The sequence below is a fragment of the Phaethon lepturus genome, unplaced genomic scaffold (assembly GCF_000687285.1).
Source record: "Phaethon lepturus isolate BGI_N335 unplaced genomic scaffold, ASM68728v1 scaffold3828, whole genome shotgun sequence".
NCBI lineage: Eukaryota > Metazoa > Chordata > Aves > Phaethontiformes > Phaethontidae > Phaethon > Phaethon lepturus.
The window spans coordinates 3608-24878 of NW_010558116.1; the positions used below are offsets into that span (position 1 = coordinate 3608).

The following is a 21271-nucleotide window of genomic DNA, read 5'->3' on the forward strand; positions in this document are numbered from 1 at the left end:
TAGCAGTTTATATTAAGTATGCTTAGGGTTTGGTATTAAAAAATTTTTGTAGCAAATTTCAATCTCAGTAAATTAGATCACTATTAATTTACAAAAGAAATGCCTTTTTTACTGCTGTGCATACAATTAGATTTTGTAATACATGTGCATGTATGTACATGTGAACAACATAAAAATACATTTCTTATTTAGATAAGACTATGTGACTTAATATAAGCAAGGGATGATTGGCAGTGTTATCCAGTATGAGGTTCCACCCATGCCGTATGGAATAGGTATTGAGAAAGAGACCACAAGTCTAGTATTCTCATGGTAGAACAAACTGGCACGGCACTGCATGAAGAGGAAGAGGAATCTGCTGCAATGTGTACTCTCAGTGACATTTAGATTTTTGGCACTTGTTTGTGTATGTGCAAAAACATCCCGTCTAGTGATAAATAGAGTTTTGCTCATAATATAATGCTTCAGTGAATAGAGTAAGGATAAATAAGCTGAAGATCTTGGGTAACTTAGCTTCAACTCTGTGCTTTCCTTTAGAAAAAGCCTCTTATGTGTGGCTCCATGAATATCACTAGACTGCCTACAGCAGTACCAACATTAATATATGTCAAAATTTTGAAGGATTCGGAGATTGTAACAATATCTGGATAAATTACTGAGTGGATGGATAAATGATTACAAATAGTCAAGACACCACAGTTCAGCAAGTTACCACTCATCAGCTGAAACACGGTAACTCTGCTTTAGTCCACTGTGAGTGTTATAGAAGACTCTTACTTAAGCCACCTCCAACTCAAGCTGAATAACTCGGAAAGTTTCAGTTTCTCAAATGCCTGGTGTAGACAAACAAGTTTGGTGGTGTCTTGGGTGTGTTTAAGCTATTCTATATTCCCCTAAAAAAAGAATAACTTGCTGTAAATTTTCTTCCTAATATTTCCATAAGTTAATTACAGTGAAAAAATAAAAGACCTAAACAGGAAAGTCATATATAACAAAAGTAAAAAAACCTCACCATATTTACAGAGAATACACAAAGATAAGATATCAATAGATTGCATTCTCTACCCTAGAATGTTTAAGTGGCAGGGGAAGGTGAATAAAGGCTTTTTGTATAATTTCTTCTGAGCAATATATGGTGGAAAAAAAAAATGAAAAAAAAAATAATAGATACACTAGCTGATCTGGTTGAAGATGTCCCTGCTCATGGCAGGGACCTTTAAAGGTCTCTTCCAACCCAAACTATTCTATGTTTCTATGATCCTGCGGTCTTTGTGTTGATATTGCTCCTTTGCTATAACGTACACTGCTCCTTTTTTTGCATTTTTGCTAAAAGTGATGGATTTCTTTATTGGGCCTTTTCATGTACATTGTATTCAGAGTGGCCATGTTAAATCTTTGAATTTAAATTTGAACCAGAGGATAATACATTCTGATTGTCATAATTACCTTTAATAATACAAAGAGCTCAAGTCAAAATTGGAAATACTCTAGGTTAAAAACACCACAAAAGGTAACTACAACTGGTTTTCATCAGTGTAAAAATAAAGCAAATTGTTATGACAGATCCTTGATTTCTTTCGTAACTTGGAGTGCAGTTTCATGGCAGAAATAAAGTTTTTCTGTCCTAGGTAGTATGCATGGCAAAAGCAATGAAAAAATGCTAATCCACGTTTCAGTTGCTAGCTAGCAAAAAACTAGCGTAGTCATTGCCTATCCATACAGTACTTACTCTTCCTGCTGCCTTATAAGTATGCCTTTGGAATAAATCCTGTCCTTGGTACGTCCTTTCAGCAATGGTAAAAAAATTTGCTTTAGAAACAAAGTCCTTCCCCACCCCCATCTGCTGTACAGCACAAAACTGCTTGAGGCTTGAATACAACCAAATACCTGCAAATACATTTTATTGGGACTGATCCTGCATGCATTTTGAATAATTGAAACTGATGGAACTATTTGCGTGATTAAAGATAGAGACCTAGCAAGGTGCAGAATTTCATCTTGTGCTGTCAGGGCTGATGATAAGAAATTAATATGAAGCACTTGGTACATACTTTTTCACCTCCCCAGTTCTAGGATTGGTTCAGTGGCTTTGGTGATTGCAGAAAAATATAGCATCACTGGAGCTGGAGTGTTTATTTTCTTACTCATTACTTTTCCTTGCTCTTGCAGGACAGATTTAAGGTGTTTAGCAGTTGTTTTGATAGTATAAGAGTAGCTTAGCAGGCATGAAATTCTGGACAGTAAAGTTTATCTACACAGCAGTTTCACTGTTATTAAGTTCCCCACACAGTTTGAGGATGATTCGATGATTCACAGTTCATTGATTTTGGTATTTAAAATTTATTAATTCATATAAATACTCTTCAGACAGTTCACATTGTTCTTAATACAAATTTAAGTTCTCTTTAGGCAATCAGTGAATTCAGTATGCTCAAGGAACTTAGTAGACAGAAAAAAAAGAAAAGAAAAAAAAGAAAAATTAATTACCTGGTTACTTCCACAACCTCTCATGAAATCTCCTCTTCAATGCTTTGGTGGAGACAGAGCACTTGAAGCGTAATGGTAGAGGCTGTCAAATCAAAGTTTTGGCAAACTGGCAGCTATGAGAACATACACCCTTTTTCTCTTCCTTTCCAAGCTATCTGCTCCATCCAACTCAGCAGTGGCATGTTAAATGAATTCCCAACCTTGAAGAGTCTGGATTCTTAACAATACACGTTGTATTTAATATGCACATGCAAAACAAGTTATAAAGCACCTCTTATATTTCAGTAATACCTTTTTCAACAGTCATCGGGGCCAGCAATAATCTAAGTTTAAATAATAAACTGGATACATCTAGAGGATGAGCTAGTCAACCAAAGACCTGAAACATTGTCTTGAAGTGCCTTTCTCTTTTTATCCATTATCCAAAAAATCAGTTTGGCACCTAACTAAAGTGTCTCAGCGATGTGGAGTGGAATTGAATCTAAGCTTTTCTGGTCATAGTTTTAGGTAGAAAAATATCTGAAGATGCTGAGTTTACAGTAGGCTAAAACATGTTGAATTACCTCACTGTTTCTATCGACTAAGAGCATGCATATGGACCTTGTGGTGCCAAGAATCTTAATTGATAGTAACTTGATTGTGTATTTGATAACAAAGTCAATTAACATAATTAAATAGTGTCATATCTGGTGATTGAGTGCACTTCAAACGTACACTGTTTCACAGATCCGAGCTTACATGACAGCACTGAAATGCAGGCTTTTGCAAGTCATGTCTATTTCTTGCCATATTTGAAAAGTAGGTTTTGGGTAAACTCATAGTATTTCTCATTTGTAGTGCTAAATTCAGTTTTATCCAGATTGCATCTGCCTTTGTAGGATTGGCTTATCTCTCTGCTTATTTGACCTAATCACATCTTCCGATGGTGCAGGGTGGCATACTCCCTGCTGAATTGTGAAAGTAGTATTGCTTTCTGACCGCTGATGATACAGGACTATATTTATGCAAGACTTGAAATATACCACAGAAACTATTTAGATTAGGATTAAAAATATAATAATACATATCATATATAAACAGATAATGGTAATGCTCTTTTGATGCATATTTAATGTAGCCAGAGATTACATTTGTACTCTTTTGTGCTGATAGTAACATCCAAAACAATGTACTGAACTCTAAATTATTTTACAAAAAGGGAGAGAAAGTTTTCTTGGGCTATCTCTGTATCCTTCCTTGGAAAACTAGGGCACTTTTCAATACCCAAATATTATGTCACCAGATTCTACTGAAAGAGTAATTAACAGAGAGAAAAAAAGTTTCATCTTCACTGATTTTTTTTTTTTTTTCTGCAAAGATGTCTTAGAGGAGAACTCAAAAACCTGCTTAATAGTTTGATTGCTATTTCATGACACCCAGCCCCTTTCAGTCACATATCTCCCTGTTGTCTGAGAAAAAGTAAGATTTATGGTGCATCTGGAGCCTTAGGACAGATTTTCATCATGATAATCATAAAATGAAAGGGCAACCTGAAAAACCACTTACAATACAGAAGATAGCTTTTTTTGAACTTAATACCATTTGCTTGTTTTTAAAGTCTGTAATTTCCACTCACATTACTGCATTCTAATTATTATCCTTCTTAGCTTTTGTTTCTCATGAAGATTAAAATGGTCTGTTTGGTGTGTTCAAAGAAGTGACTACAGAAAAAGGTAAATTAATTGGAAGATGTCAGCTTACGAGAACGTTTTTGACATGAGCGCTGTAAGGCTGTTAACAAACAGACTGACTCATTTGTCTCACCATGAAATGAAAATAAAAATCACAACATTATGATAAAATCTTGACTAGGAAATGCCTGTAAGACTCTTTGAAGCCTTAGGTTCTTTTCTTCCCTGGGCTTTAGCACCGTGATGTATGCAAACCACGTTCTACATAACTGTGAAGTGAAATAGGTTCTATGCAGAACAGATGGACCAGGGCTAATGTGGCGATGTGCACTGGAGATGAGAACAGATTAATGCCACAAGGGGAGACTGGAGGAAAATTGGGAAGATGGGGGTATTTGAACTAATTCATGAATCATTTTCAACTGATAGTTATGCCTTCAGGCACGGTGAATAATATCAAGGAAGCATATTGAAAATTTTATAAGTTTGTTTTAATGTAGATTAGAATGAAGAGCCATGCTTTTGGACGATTTAAAAAAAAATCTTGTATTCTCCCCCTCCCAGAATGTACCTTTGTGATTTAAATGTCACTGATGAGCTTAATTATGTGCACTATGACATGAATGGCTGTTTGGAAAACCCATGGCAGATTCGTGGACGTGGCACAAAGCTTGGATTTTTTGCAAGAAGCACCGCATGAGCTGGGAGAACATGCTCTGCCACATGCATCCAAGCCACAGAGATTTAGCTCTGCAGTGTCTGGAGGCACGGTCTGAATGGATCTCATTCAGGTGTCTCTCTAAGTTTCCCCGTCTTCATTTTACCCAAACAGCCTTCAGTCTTGTGAGGTTCAGACTTCCCAAAGCTGTGCCAGAGCAAGCACATGTAGATACCTACGTCTTTGAATGAGATCTTCAGTCATACATTACAGAATGAGGCTTTCAGCAGAGACATTTCACATGACCAAGTTGTGATACTCTTGCTAATGGGTTTTTTACTCTAGGACGCATAATGACACAGAAATAAATAGGTCCACCTGCGAATTAAAAAAAAAAAAAATTAACATGCATAAAACCATCAGGATCTGAAACAATGAAGATACTTGAGAAATATGTAACTTCCCAGGATCAGTGAGAGTATCAGTTTTGTTTATGGGAGGAAAAGCACGATTCCATATGTTCGGAAGTCAAAGACTCTACATTTTGCAAAGCTCGGAGTATATGGATGAACCTGATTACTATTATTCATAACAGACATGATTAATAGAAGGAAAAAGAAACTGTGAGGAAAGGAAGTGTATAGTTAATTGTCTGGATGCTCCACATTCTCTATATGACTTCTCAGGAGATTATTTTCAAGTTATCAAGCTCTCGAGGAGGATGTGAAACAGTTGACAGTGAGGGGAGATTTTGAGAAATCTAATGAAGACAGCCAGTTGAGTTTGCTAGTAAGGAAATAATCCACACGGGTTTCTGTTCACCAGCACAGGAGATGCTGTGTGATTCCTCTTGTATAGAGTTCTTTCATTCTAGGCAAGGCTCAATAAGAAAAGAAAGGTATAAAACGCCCCGCTCACCTCAAACTTGACTCTCATTCTGCTCATTTCATCGCAGGTTGCGAATCTGGCCTGTTCAATCTCCAATAATGAAGAAGGTGTGAAGTTGGTTCGTATGGCAGCAACACAGATTGATAGTCTGTGCCCACAGGTAAGCAAGATTCCTGTTAGAAAGTACTTTTTACTCTTTTAGCATTAAAGAGCATCATACCTGAGACAGGGAAAACAGCCTGGATGAAGATTATAGCCTTGCCGTTGTCATTACAGTTTTGCCCGCTTCCCACAAACTGTGAAAGATACATTCGTTCCTTGAGACCTGCGTACCGAAGGGCGTGTAATGCTGTATTTTTAAGACAGTCCGTAATCTGTTTGTTCTTTCCCTTGTGAAAAAAAAAATTGCCGCTCCTCATAACAAATGATTTTGAATAACAGGTGATAAATGCTGCACTCACGTTGGCTGCCAGGCCCCAGAGCAAAGTCGCGCAGGACAACATGGACGTCTTTAAAGATCAGTGGGAGAAACAAGTGCGAGTTCTCACCGAAGCTGTTGATGACATCACTTCAGTGGACGATTTCCTCTCCGTTTCAGGTACTGGGATCAAGGGACTCTTCTAAAAATATACTGCTAAATTAAAGTAATGGGTCGGAGCAGAGAAAAGCTCTAACTACTAACGCATCATCAGTCCATTAGTCTGTCCTTATTAGAATGCTGATCTACACTTAGTAGGAGCAACCAAGCCATGCCAATTAATCCCTAGTAGCAATAGTTAGCTTTTCATCTCCCGGAAAATAGCATCCTATTTGTGCTGCTGTTCCTAGAGAAGTTTTGTTTCGTCTCGGGCATAAAGTAGGATTTTGGCCACCTTTTAAAGATGTATTCCAGACCCGTGCCAGGCTGACAGTAGTAGAACTGCTGGAGTCCTCGTGCGGTTGTAGGCAAGAGGAGGAAAGATAAACTTTACGCTGTTTTGTAGCTTTGCTCAGATCAGCTGTGTACAAAGAGCAGGGCAGATGTACCATCCAGCCCCTGATCATCCGCACCAGGTAACCAGGCCGTGAAGGTAGATGGGAAGAAGGGAAATAGGCAGGTGCTGCATGAGAGTCCCAGCTATGTGTGTTGTCTGGACTAACGGTGCGTACGCTTCCAGAGAGCTGAGGAGCGCTTCGGGGTCCCAGGGTGCAAGCAAATGGAGAGAAGTAGTAAAGTACCATAAGGAATAGCAAATCTTTGCACTTCTCTGACCTCGCTAGGAAGGTTTACAATGCAAAGCAAGCTCTTCTACAAAAACAGGCAAAGTATTTTAGTCCTTACATAAATAGAGGTAGAGAAGAGAAGGACACTGACTCTTTGGGTCACAGTCTTTTCTCCATCCTCCTTGTAAAGTACTCCAACTTGTTCCAGAGTGTATTGTTATAATCATATGTATAGTCATACACAATGAACACTATAATTGTCAAGTGCTGCATGTCTTGGGTTAATTGTGTGCTGCAGAAAACTCATTTTCCTATTGTGGTCTGAAAGAGGTGGATTTCATTGTTGTGAATAAGCACATAGCGTGTGCCAGGTGTCCTTGGCTTACTCTAACATCACAGAAGAGCCCAGCTTCAGGAAATAGCTTGGCCTTGATTTTATGTTTCATTCTACATTCTTTTCTTTGACATTTCCTAATAAAAGCTTAACATCTTTGGAGAAAAAAAATATTTATCCTTTAAAAAAAAATCCTTAATATTCCTTTTTTCCCTTTATTTTGTTTGGTTGTATCCCGCTATAATAATAGTAACGGAGTCGTTTGGTTTAGTATAATTACAGGCCACCGTTCAACATCACTGCTAGAGTGTTTACTGCAAGCCATGACAAGAAAATTAAAATGAACTCTCAGAATAACAGGATACTTCAGAAGCTGGTAGCACTTAAATTTTTATTAAAACTTGAAGGTGGCAAGCACTTTTCAAGAGACCTAGTTCTACAAGGAAAGGGCAGACCAAGCTGTAAACTGCAGACCCAGTCCACAACCAAAAGAGATGGCAAACGTGCTTAAATGGCCATTTGGGTTATTTGTTTGAGGACTTTGTTCGCTCCAAGCATTTGTATCCATAAAGTCAGAAGTTTGAACAGATGAAGTTTTTATTTTTTGTTTTTCTCAAATCATATTTTCTTCTAACGTAGTCTTGACTTATCCACACTTCCCAAGGTACCTGAGAAGTAGTATTTCTGTTGGGTTTAGATTTTTTCCTGATAGTGTCCATAATGTCTCTATCTATTAAGAATTAGAAACATTTCCTGTATCTAGAAAGCCCGTTGCTGCTAGCTGTAAGCTTGGGAGCCTCAGCTTACACCGAGCACTTTTATTTTTGCATGTTAAACCACTGAAGCGTTCAAAATGGGCCAGTGGCTGGTTAAACATACTTCATGAAATGACACCTCCTCCTCTTCATATTAAGCATCACATTTGATGGCATTTGTTATTAATACAGTGGCAACCAAAAGAAGGCTGACCGTAATTTTAATCAGCTACCTTATATTCCAACCACAGTGACTGTTCATATTGAGAAAGTACTTCTTGTTGGACAAAATTTGGCTCTGTCATGGTAAAAAAAAAAGGCAATGGTAGGGAGAAAATGTGAAGAAATATTTTAGCAAAGCAAAATGTTTAAAATATGGATAGAGAGTTTTTTAAACAAAGAATGTTGCCTTGCAACTTACTCTGATTCACAGCTGAGAGATTTCCAGTTTTCAGAGTTGTTACAGTTCAAAATTCAACATCATGTAAAACACTTCTGAAACCCTCAAATGATCTAACCTTGGGATTTTTAACGGTGAAGGTTAGTGTATCATTCTATTTTTTTGGCCAAGGATAATTAACAAAAGGAGTTGGTGAACTGATGATTCTGTTTTATTTATTACTACTACAAAGACCAGCATTTAATTTTCAGTTTAGTGGTGTCTGTGGCAGAAAAATTAGTTGTTGTTTAGAGTCACTGAGTTTAATCTTAGAGTGAGTTTGCTCAAATATGAAATTCAGTCTTAGTTTTATTATTGAAATGATTTTTAACTGTACTAGCTTCAGGGAAGTAATGTCTGAGCTAGTCAAAATCCGCTTCGTTTCACATTATCTGTATGTGAGAATACTACATAAACTATGATGCTGCAGCATGTGACTAGACGGCCTGATTCTGATCCAGTGCAGCTCCCAAGATTTCAATAAACCTACCTGATATTACATCATCTGAGCAGACTCACTGTTGTCGACTCTTATTTCAGAATAAGCACAGTCACGTACGATTACACTGTGTGTCATGAAAAATTCACACCTTATTCTCTGGCGTAGATGGAGTAAAGGCGATGAACAGCTTGTGCACAGGCTCCCTGCTTCTACAAAAGCCATTTGCTATTGTCTTTTCAAAATACTTTGTTTTCTTTTCTAACTTATTTAGGCACAAATTAACCAAATATATTAAATGTTTATAGGAATGTGTAAAGTAATCTTCAGAAAATTGCCCAACTGTTTATAGAGCATAGGCATAATATTTGACCACTTTCCTTTTTACGTTGATTTTTGTTACACTTTCATTATAATAAAATTGAGTGTGATGTTTGAAATTAATGTGGTGGTTTTTCAAAGAATTACAGGTTGGTACTCAGAGTATAGGTGAGAGGACGTAGCCCAGTCCCTTTTAAAGATAAATATCACACTTGGGGCTTTACTGTTATCTGGCGTAGTATCTCAGAACAGTATTTGTTTTGCAGAACTGGGTAAGGACAGATATAAATTTTTTAACATGCTGACGTTTACCATTTACCCAAACCAGTAAGCTTTGTGATGAGGGAGAACAAAATGAAATGGGCCTTATTTTTTTTTTTTCCCCCTTACATTCCAGAAAACCATATTCTGGAAGACGTGAATAAGTGTGTGATCGCCCTCCAAGAGGGGGATGTCGATACGCTGGACAGAACCGCGGGTGCCATCCGAGGCCGTGCAGCCAGAGTTATTCACATCATTAATGCAGAGATGGAAAACTATGAAACTGGAGTTTATACTGAGAAGGTACTGGAAGCTACCAAACTGCTCTCTGAAACTGGTAAGCTTACTTGAAATATTGCTCAATATTAAGTCACTTAAAACTTTCAGTTTGTTCTCTGACATCTGTAACTCAGAGGGGAACCTGTGCTTGAAAACAAGTTATAAACAAAGAAATTAATGACCATGAGTGTTTCTTTTATTCTCTACTCAATGCTATCACAGAAGTCAAATTGTCAAGAGCTGTACAAGAGAGGAGACTCAGTAACCCATCAAGGCTAGTCTACTTCATCAAAGATTCAATGATTTGAGTAAATAATGCAGAGCCTTTTCTTTAAGTTCTTTCTGAGTTGGTTGATTATGTATTACTGTCTCTAGAAAGTGACCGAAGTTGTGTTTCTAAACAAAGCAATTTTTCATCGAAAATATATTTAAGCAACTGAAAATATATTTTCTGATTGAAAAAACATACAAGTCTGCTAGATTATATAAAATATACAGGTTATATGAAATAAACAGAATATATAAAACCAGAAAAGTCTGCTAGATGAATAGACTGGGGGAAAAAAACTGATTTTTTTCCTTTTAACCTGTTTTTGCCTTCACGGAGTAGGGGCTGGATCCATCTAAGTGTAGGTGATTACATCTAAGCTGGTCATTTTAGACTCCTTTATACTCAGTATTATCTCTAGCTATGTGCATCTGAGTTTTTCGCTGCAGGCAGTACTATCAGGTGCTCACATCTTAAAGCGGTGGTCTACAACTGTTCAGACGATTCATGCTTTGAATTTCATTGGCTTGACTGACTGGGTCTCTGCTCACTGTACAAGTGACCAGCTATGATACAGATGCGCGTAGTGTAGATGTCTGGAAGTATCTTGAGTTGTTCCTCCCCTATCTGGCTGCACTTGCTCAGCTGGGCTTTAAAGTCATCAAGATTATTTTAGAAGGAACAAATGAGACTGCACCAGTTCAGGACATGGCAGATGTAACGTTTAGACAAAACAGCCGTCTCCCTATGAGAGAGAAAACCAAAAATGGTTGTAGATCTGGCAGCCTCTTACCTCTTAGCATTGAGAACAGAAATCAGCAGAATGAGCTACAAAACATGTTGGTATTTAATATTATTTGTGTTATTGTCGGCCCCAGCTTCTAATCTTTTAGCCCTAAAAGGGACCCCAAGCCCTAACGGCACAGATAAATCCCAATGAGCAAAATCATGAATTTATTTTTTTTCTGACCTTTCACTATGATTCATTGGAAATTATAGCTGAAGTGTGGATGCTTGCAATGGTGTTATGACTGGAACGTTATGCCCTGAATACTCAAAATGCTTGTATAGTCACACCAATGATTCAACGCTGGTAGAAATTAACTTTCAGAGATTCTTTCCTGTGAGCTGCAGAGAGATGTTTTTGGGGAGAGGTCAGAAATCAGTAACATGACCTTCAGCCTATGGTACACACTCTATTTGGCTCTACACAGCTATTTCCTATGCAACATTCATGTTCACTTTACAGCTGGGTCATCCCAGAGGGTCGAGTTTTGCCCTTGTACAGCTTGAGGATAATGCAAGAAGGTTAGCTTTTTTTTTTTTCCCTTGAAGTTTAGTGATTCTGTGTCATGTGGTTTTTTAGGTGAGAGAAGAAAAAGTAGACACAAATTTATTATTCCCCATGTTTTTTACTACCCAATAAGAGATTAATCGAATGAATTTAGCTTATTTTAAAAAGTGTATGAACTGGTGTTATGAATTCACAGGAAGAAAATAATCTGTTCAGTTTGATACAGTAAAATATTTTGTTGCACTCTTGTGCTAAAGTCTCCTTTTGATAAAGGAGAGATTTTGAAGAACTTCCTATCCCTAAGATTTTGTTACTAAGCAAAACAAAACATATCTTCAGGCTTCTTATTCAGCTACAATTCTGACCTAATATTCTGTAAAAAAATCTATTAATTATTTGACAGAGTAACTGACAGTTCTAAAGCATAGTTATATAGATCAGTTATAGGCACAGTAAATACATTCCATATTTAATGCACTTTTTAATATAACTTGAATTATGACTAAGTGCATCTTGACAACATCAACTTGTAATGCTAGAATGCAATCCTTAAGACAGAGTCCCTGTTCCTCAAAGCTATTCTTTATTTTGTATGTTGTAAAATGCAAGTAAACTTGTGAGTAATTAAAAAAAAGATAAATCATATTTTAAATGTTAAGAACTGTACAACATGTGAAAATTGTGCAACAGAAGTTCAGAAGACAGAATGGGCTCAAATTCAGCGGAGCCAATGAAGCTAAAACAATTTATGCCAGACGTGAATGTGGATCGTTACATTGCAGCACAATATCTACCTCCAGCTTTTCAGGCCATTTACAAAGGCTTTGATTATTATTTCTCTATGATTGTTGATTAAAAAAGGTAGAATTTACTGGCTTATTTTTTTGCCCTAGAATAAAGTGGGGAAAATGGTATTTAGACCACCCTACGCCATTCTGTGCCCTGCCCATTCACACTCTGCCCTCTCCCCCAGAACTGGTCTCTGCCTACATACCCACCAGTGCAGCTATGGACAGAGAGCTATGAATACATGCATCTATTTACATATTCGTTTTATTCATCACCTTGAGATCCTGCACAGATTTTATCAAACACTCAAAAATATTGAGTGTGGTTTATTTAGAGTCAGGCTCCACCCACAGATAAACATACCAAAATCTCTGTGAGAAACACAATGATGAACGCCTTATTTTTTCATCTTTGTTCCTCCTTATTATTAAGTGAACCTTTATTTTTAGATGAAGTGCTTTAGAAAGCTGGGGAAAAAATTAGTTAATTGACAATGGAAAGGAAATAAGCACATTACATTTCTCTTAGAATTTTTCTTTAGTTTTAAGTATCAGCTCAGGCAAGGAAAACCTCTGTTAAGCCTCCTTTTCCAGGTATTTCATATGGTTACATGAGTGCTGGGTTTCATTTACAGGTGAAATACGGATACACTGTTTTGGAAAGAGAAACACCTTGCTAATTTTTTTTTTTTTTTTTTTTTTTTTTGGCTTGGAGAGGAATTAATCTTTAATGAAAGTGATATGGGTAGGTTCTGAGAAGTTGAAACTGTGCAAACCTTACTTTAGTAACTGGTTTCACCTTAAAGTTTTATTTGTTTGTTGTTTTAATTTACAGCCTTTAGGATATGGGGGGTGGCAGTTTTTCAGTGTTTTAGTGCTTTCTTGCCTGTGCTTGACTAACCCACTGCCTTTATAGCCAAGTCCTAGGTAGAGGCTAGATTCTTACCTCTGACAGCAGTATCGGGCAGCGACATATTGCTTAATGTCTCTTTAAAGTTGTGCTCTTGTGCTTTCCTTTAAAACCAAAATAAAAACTTGACTCTCGCTTCCTGATTTCCTTATAAATCCAAGATGAAAACTATAAAGCCACGGAGTCTATGGGGCTTGCTGGGAACAACGACAAAACTCATGGATTTTAGTGGATGTTAATTGTGTGCAGGAGTAAACCAGAGCTTCAGGGTTTCATTTTTTTGTTTCTTTTTTTTGGGCACACCGAAGTTTTACTAATACCTTTAGCTTGGCTTGCTAAAGAGCAAGGGCCAGGGTCTTCCTGGGGGCAGCCCCAGCCCTGGGCATCAGGCACCTCTGTGGGGACATGGATGGCCTGAGACCAGGCTGGGCTGTCAGCCCTCAGGTGGGAGTCAGGATCAGGCCCAGTGAGGGGAACCAAGGTCAAACACAACCCAGGGATCCGTAGGCAGGGCCATGCTGATTCCTCCTGTTAAATGTTACGTTGGTATCCAGCATTGTAGAGAAGTATGAAATTATACTAGTACAGATGGTCCATAAAAAAAGGAAGGACAGAAGGGCGGAAAGGAAAAGAGAGGAGAAAGAAAAGGCAAAGAAAAAGATGAAAAGGAAGGGAAAGGAATATGAGAAAACAGAGAACACAATTTCTATTTGAATCTTGAGACCTTCCATACTGCTCAACGCCCTGTCCTAGCAGTGACCGAGGCCAGCTGGGAGTGTCTAATTGACTTTAATAAGGAGGAGATTAAGGTCTACTCAGTAATTGCTTGAGAAGCTTAACAACTGAAGAGACAACGTTTGAGTTTCTAAACAGGTAAAAAGAATTGTCCGTAGAAAGAAATCAAGTAACAGACAATGAGGTTGATTATTATTTTTCAAGATTTCTGAGATGCAAGGAGGAGAAAAAGCTGTGACATTCTTTAAAGGTCAGAGGGTTGAATTTAAATTAGGAAGTAGAGTAGACTTTGCAGGGTTGTAGTGAAAGGGAGTGAATGGGAAATGAAGGAGTAAAAGTAGAACAAGTGGGACCAGCACTGGCTAGGAGAGGCTATAAAAACTTTCTGATATTTTTTTTTCTTCCTTTTTTTTTTTTTGATCCTTCGGTTTGCATTGAATGTCTGGAAACCATCCTGGAAGAGCCAGTACCATAGTACTTGGGTTACTCACTCCTGGGAAGGACATTGGAATTTTGAAATTGTCTGATTCAGACCAGAAATTAGTTTCAGCTTTTAGCATGTTTTTAAAATATCCTAGGTGTTTTTAAGTAGGTAACTCTATGACTTCTGTTTTTACTCAATTTTTTTGTCTTTATCAGAATGGACTAAAGTTCAAAACTGGCACTACTGGCAATTCGGCAATAAGCCTGTGGGAGTTTTATCAGTGAGTAGGACAAACTTTAAAGATATTTATCACTAGGAAAAGGCAGCTCAATGATATTATCAAAGCTAATACAAAAATGTGGTAAAGATGGATTTTTCAGCAGTGATATGAAGGGAAACAAAATATAGAAGCAAGAAGATCAATTTAAGCATAGCTGTAATAAAAAAAAAGTATATTGAATCTGAGGGAGAGCAAAAAATTGCAAAATGGAGCCTATTTAAAAAATAAATTATGTTAGATTCATGTTTTATGGGTGTTTCAGGTAGTTATAGTACAACTTATGGGTAACATCATCCTGGGAACATGAGTTCATTTATCCAGGGATTTTGATGAAATTATAGCTTTCATTCTGCAAAGCACTATAGCATTTTTCTTTAAAGTTTTGCTAAACTGAATTCCAAAGGTCAAGGTATCACCAACAAAGCCCATTTAATGCATTATTAAAAAAAAAGTATTTTACGAAAGGACCAGAGAATACCCAACATTATGTTCCACCAGTATTTGGTTTGATCCAAAGAATTTTCAACCAGAGAGACTGCCTTCAATATGCAGAGGAATACAGTAAAAAATCATGTAAAACATATTCTAAAACAATTAAATGCGACACATATGAGATTAATAAATCACCCTGGTGTCTAAAAGCTTAAATACCATTTCTTTTCTCTCCACTTTTAGAATTTAAAAATAGAATATAGTACTAAAGGAGAATATAATGTAATTGATTTAGATTTTCAAAGGCTTTTCATAAAGTCCTGCACACAGAGCTGTTTGGAAAATGGGTAACCATGGAGTGAATGTTAAGGCCTTTGATGGATTAAGAACTGGTTACAAGGCACAAGCAAAGCATAAATGACCATTTCTCAGCAGGCAGAAAGATAAATCCCTTCAGGGGTCAGCACTGTGGTTGGTGCTGTATAATCTATTAATTAACAGGTGAATAGACAGAAGCAAAATTTGCCAAAAGGAAAATGCTGGTTTGGCTGGTGGGAGTAGGGGACGTTCCTTTATCAGAAAGATTACAATCAGACATAATTTTATTTAATTTCTCTAGGTAAATGGAACAATTTAAACCATATTGTCTACACTGACAGGAAGGCTCTGAGCTAATTCATACTCTCAGAAAAAATATGGCATCATTGTGGACAGCTGGACATAGGTACCTTTTCCATGCACAACAGCCTCGCATCAGTGTTTAAGCTGGTAGCCTGCACTTTAAGGACCATATTCACTGAATACCCCAAATACTCGTTTCAGCTTTGATCTCCACAACCTACAGATCTTTCAGAAATGGAAGAAGTTCGAGATGAGGATGACAAAATTCAAGAAATGTGGGGATTTGGAGGAAAATTAACTCCAGAAGAGTTTAAAAAGAGTAGGATTATCTATTTTGGGTGTGCCAGACACCTTAGATAATGAATAGTAGATTAATAGAAGTGCCCATTTTCATAAACCATTGTTACTTAGTCGCTGTTCAAATCTTTTCCCAAAAACATCTTGTGTTCTTAAGAGACATTTTTTAAAGTAAGGAGGACGGTTGTGGAGGTAGGAAAAAAAAAAATTATACCAAGTCTAGAAAATATAGGCAGAAAAATGCAGTGAATATGAGTAGGTCCAACAGAATGTTTTGTGAAAAAGTGGGAATTGTACAACAATCTCTTAAAATAAAAACACTGGCATTCCTTGCATCCCCTTGCCTACATACACCTACATACAGATATACACAAACTTCTAACTAAAGCCAGAAAGGGTGTTTTGCTCATGTTATATAAGCCATTTTGTGTCCAACAGCATGCAACTGTTTTCTTGAGGGGATTTCTTGAAGAGGCATTAATTATTAATATAATTAATATTTTATTTGAAATATTATCCCGCAGGGAGTTCCGTTTAGTAGTAATATTATTTTGGGGGTATATTTTTGTTGTGTTTATATAAGCCATTTTGTGTCCAACAGTATGCAACTACTTTCTTGAGGGGATGTTTTTAAAGAGGAATTAGTTATTTATATAATTAATATTTTATTTGAAATATTAACCTGCAGGGAGTTCTGTTTAGTAGCAATAATATTTTGGGCGTACTCACTATGTGTAGTCTTTATTTGCACAAGTAGGCAGGAGAATGAGGCATCTGAAATTGGTGAGATGCATATGTCCCGGCAGCCGTCACTTCTTATTTTTCTTTGAATGCTTTGTGACGTACCCTTTCATTACATGGTTGCCTACTGTGCTGGCCATGAGGCACCTCCTGGTAGACACCGCTTGCCTTGGTTCACCCCTGGCGTTCTATCCTTCTGGAAGTGACAATTCAGACAGGACAAAGATTGAAGGTTTGTTGGTTTTGTTTCGTTTTTTCTTTTATGGGTGTCCATATCTCACAATACTTGGTAACGTAACTCCGGACATCCCACTAATTTCTATACTGTACCTCTCACCTGTTCTGCCCGCGAGCAAATCCAACATTTCCTGAAAGTGGTGCATTACCATGTCTATACTGCATAGTTGCATATACCCACAGATAAAGTAGGAGCTTTCTTTACTTAACGAGTGGGCCAAAAATTGGACTTGGCCATAAATTTGAGGCACCTTGAGAACATTGCTTTTATGGTCCGTGGCTAAACCAGTGGTGCAGTGAAGGCTGATTCTTCCCAAAAGTCTTGTTCACTGCAAAATTTTATCTATTTCATCAGGGGAAAAGCTAACGGACAAATAGCAAGAAGGTAAAAGATGATCTTGTGCTCCGGACAATGATGCTTCACCCTTTTCTGTGCTGTAGCACTTAAACCAGAATGCTGCAGATTTTCCCCTAATTTTGCTTTTCCTCTTTTCCAAGTGACCAGTGTGAGATGCATAGGGTTTGATATCCGGAACTGATGAGGATTCAGATATTTACTGATGAGTATTTAGCTGTAACGGAAATCAGTGACCACCGCTTCTCTGAGCACAGAACCATAAACACTCTGAAAGCCCCATCCAGTGACGTGGAACATGGACATACTTACTTATATGGACATACTTACATATATGGGCATTTCTACATCCACAACAACAGAAATATTAATATATGTACACGTGTGCATTATGTGTCTATGCACAATGTACATAGATGGAAGCATACATCAGCCCAAGCAATGAAATATTTACATCTGATTCTTGGAAAACCCATTGGTCTAATAACCTTATATATTGTATAATATTACAGTAGAGCTTTAGAAATCTTTTTATATTTCATTCACAGTATAATAATCATGATTGAAATTTTGTACCATCATGTTGTAATAATCACGACCGAAATGTTGATATGAGACCAGGGTTTAATAAAAATGTTATGAAATATTTAGAACCTACTGATAAGGAAGTTACTTTTCTTCTAGAAACAGATTTTGACAAACGTTTCAAGCTAAATAAGGTATCACGTTCGATTCCTTACTCATCCTTTAAAACAAAATTGAGAAACTATGCTGTCTTCAACAGAGTATGTCAGATATCCCATAGGAATTATTTTTTAAAGACCTGTTTAAAATACTTAAAATCCCCAGTAGTAGACTCTATTCTTTCGTCAATTAAGTAAAATAATGGGTTAATAAAAAAAAAACAAAAAAACACAACTCAAAAACCTAGAAGAAATTTAACTCAAAACTCTGAAATTTTAAGCTTGAAATTTTAAGCTCCGAAATTTGGCTTGCCTCCAACCTTGATGTCACCAATTAGCTCACTATTGCTCTGTGCTGGGTATAGGGAAATGTAGATTTCTAACGTTCAGATATGAGGTAGGATGAAACCAGGCCAAGTTTCCTAACTCCCATTCATATAATTAAGAATTAGAAACCCATGCACCTGGAAAGACCTTGACCTTTAATGCTTTCTTGTGTCTTAATTATCCCTTTTTAGATTTCCACACATTCACATCTACTTAAGATTGTGAGGAATTCACGTTCCTGGATAATAAAGACATAAAAGTGCATTAAATTAGCTAGACATTCATTTGATTTTGCATATTAATGAAACATAAAATTCTAATACTATGAACAATAATGCACAGATATTTTTATCTTAATAATTTTATTATGTAGACTATTTTTTCCCTATCAGTGTTCTTATTGTTCCTGTATCGCTAACCATAATTTGCAGCTATGTTTTTAAGTACAACATTTACAGTACAAAATGATTGCCATAGGAGAAAAAGTCACTAAAGATTATATTTCTAGAAAATAATATAATTACTTTATAATTTTAGTATGTAGGGAGGTATGGGTGGGGTGGGAGAAAACCAAGAAAAGCTTCACAGAAGACATTTTCTGTGTGGAGCAGGGTGGTTCACAAGAAAATCCAGGTTGTATCAAGGCACAAATTCACCCATGGTGGTGTGCTAGTTTTCTATTATGCAGATAGAAGAAGAAAAAAAAAAAAAAGAAAAAAAGAAAAAAAGAATCAATAGATGAAATGGAAGTAATTTTAACTTTGGTTTTTTTCAGTGTTTTTCCAGCAGCTGTTCAACCTAGATTTTGTTGGCAGTGATCTTCCTTTCAATGCCATTGAAAACTCATCTACAGAAAGGCTTCAAATCTTTGTGAGAATGACAAGTCAGTAAATTAGAAGTGTTACTATTAACTTGGGACCTGATTCTGTCAACATTTATGCAGGTGCCTAATTAATTCTTGTAGTTTGACTGAGAGATGTTAATGGATCACATTAAGTGTATGCAAAACTGTTTTCAAGACCACAGCTCAAACTAAGAAACCAATATTTAATTTTTCCCCCAAAGTATTGATTTACTTCTGAATCTGAAATTCATAGCCAATCTCTCTGTACATAATAAATGAATCATCCTCTGTCTGATGCATTTACAAGTTTCAACTCCAGGTACAAATTTTATGCCTCTGCCTGAATTTTGCTTGTAGTTATTTCACTGTCAGCATAAGAATATCCTTCTTTGTACCATAAATGACAGATGAGAAATACTGGAGGTTTTGTGGGTGCAACTGAGTTAGGTATTTCCTCATACATCACTGTTATGGAGCTCCTCAAGTGTGGCTCCATAACCTTAACTGGAGAATAATACAGTTCTTAACTCAATTTCCCAAAACTTTACTGACAACGTATGATTAGAGAAACTCTAAGTAATAGCATTTTATTAATTTAAGATAGTTTTTTTTTCTTGCTTGTCTAATCAAAAATGAGCACTGATGTAAAAATGCTATTGTCAAGCAATTCGTAACATAGTTTAATAGCTATTTCCATTTTGAAACAGTAGATAATGTTCACATGTAAAAAATGTAAATTAAGGACTAAACTGTAGCCAGGTCTGCAAAGTCAAAGTTGTTGAAAGAAGCTTTCACACCCAGTGGGCAGTCCCTATGGTAATACACGTGGTCAAAAATGAGTACCTCATGTTCACCAAAATGAACAAAACATAGCTTTCCGTCTCTTCCCTGTGGCCTGATGCTTACGAGTCTACTACTTCTGCTGCTTGAATGGATGAATGGAGTCATGACTGTTGGCATCTTTCCAGTGACACAGTGAGAAAAATGACCTGTGGGGCTTCAGTCTGGAAGATTATTAGTGTAAGGCTTCATTGGCTGAGCTGAAGGACTTTAAAATTTATGTAAAATGGGAAAAAATCCCATAAAGAAAGAATATGAAAAAATATCGAAGAGCCTGTCATCCTTTGACAACTGAGCTCTGCTTTGACCCCTACCTTATTTGTTCCTGTTGTACATCCGTTTCAAGCAAAGGGTGATTGTAAGTCCAAAAACATTGTTTTAGTAAAGTAATGTATGAGTTTAGTATTTTGTATCTGTCAGAAATTAAATATTCATTCCTGATGAAGAGCGTTTCCTATTGTAGCACATTTTGCAGTATCTGGTGCTGAACAAAGACCCTATAGCTGCCTATTAAATACTTTAACAACAATTTCCATGATACCAGGGGGAGTTCTGATTTAGCAAGTAAATTATCTCTTAAAATATTTCACTTCTTTATCTCCCTTGTAGATCTCTGTGCCTAAGAATAAAACTTCAGAGGGTCTGCTTGTGACCGGATCAGCATGTACCCCTGCCCACTGTTTTCCGTGTGCTTTCATATTCATAGGTCAAGCACAAAACAAATTGGAAAACAGTAATTGTAGGCCAAATATAATGTTGAGATGATAAACGTAAATTACAATATATATTGCAAGAGGAGAAATTAATTGCTCAACTAAAATAAGTGTGTTTATCTTCATTTTTGGGGGTAAAAAACCTGAGCAGTGAACTGTTATCAGGCTATGAACAATTTCCTTGAGAAGTTAATGAAAGTTCCTTCATACGAGTATTTTAAACGTGATTCAAAGTTAGGTTCTGGATAAAGAGTATAGAAGCATTTCTGTTATTTGGACTAAATTATGTTACCAAAACATAGAAATATATGTTGGGATAGAACCACAAAATGTGAGATTTAAAAAAAAAAAAAAAAAATTAGATCTTTCTTTTACATACGCTACAAAAATCTCTATTGGGTACTTAAAAAATGGGCATAGCACTGCAACAAGGGCCTCACTGTGCAACTTCAGAGTATCTTCTCTCAAGTCTTTTTTTTTCTGTGTTTTAATAATTCTAGATTGATATTTGCCATTTTTTACAATAGCATCATATTATGAGACAAAGAGACTTCTCTTTCTGGTTTGACAGTGCACCACAGGTACAAGGTATTCCTTGAGATGCTTTGTCTTACGAGGTCCATGCCCACCTCATAGTAATTTAATTTAGATTGCCATTGTTTTACTTCTAAGAATATCATGGGTGGCCATGTCAAAAATCTTACTGAAGTCAGGTTGTATCATATCTACCCTTTCTCACAACCCACTC

At 36.7% G+C, this 21271-nt stretch overlaps 1 protein-coding gene across 1 annotated transcript in view; it reads left to right on the forward strand.

Annotated features, from left to right (window-relative positions):
• Positions 1-5770: 5770 nt before the first annotated feature.
• LOC104625339 (catenin alpha-2) overlaps positions 5771-21271 on the forward strand; it is a gene marked incomplete at both ends in the record, with an annotated part of 31546 nt that continues 16045 nt past the window's right edge. Inside the window, 3 exons of the mRNA XM_010292940.1 lie at positions 5771-5863; positions 6145-6301; positions 9592-9792. Coding sequence (XP_010291242.1) covers positions 5771-5863; positions 6145-6301; positions 9592-9792 — 451 coding nt within the window. The remainder of the gene's footprint in view (positions 5864-6144; positions 6302-9591; positions 9793-21271) is intronic.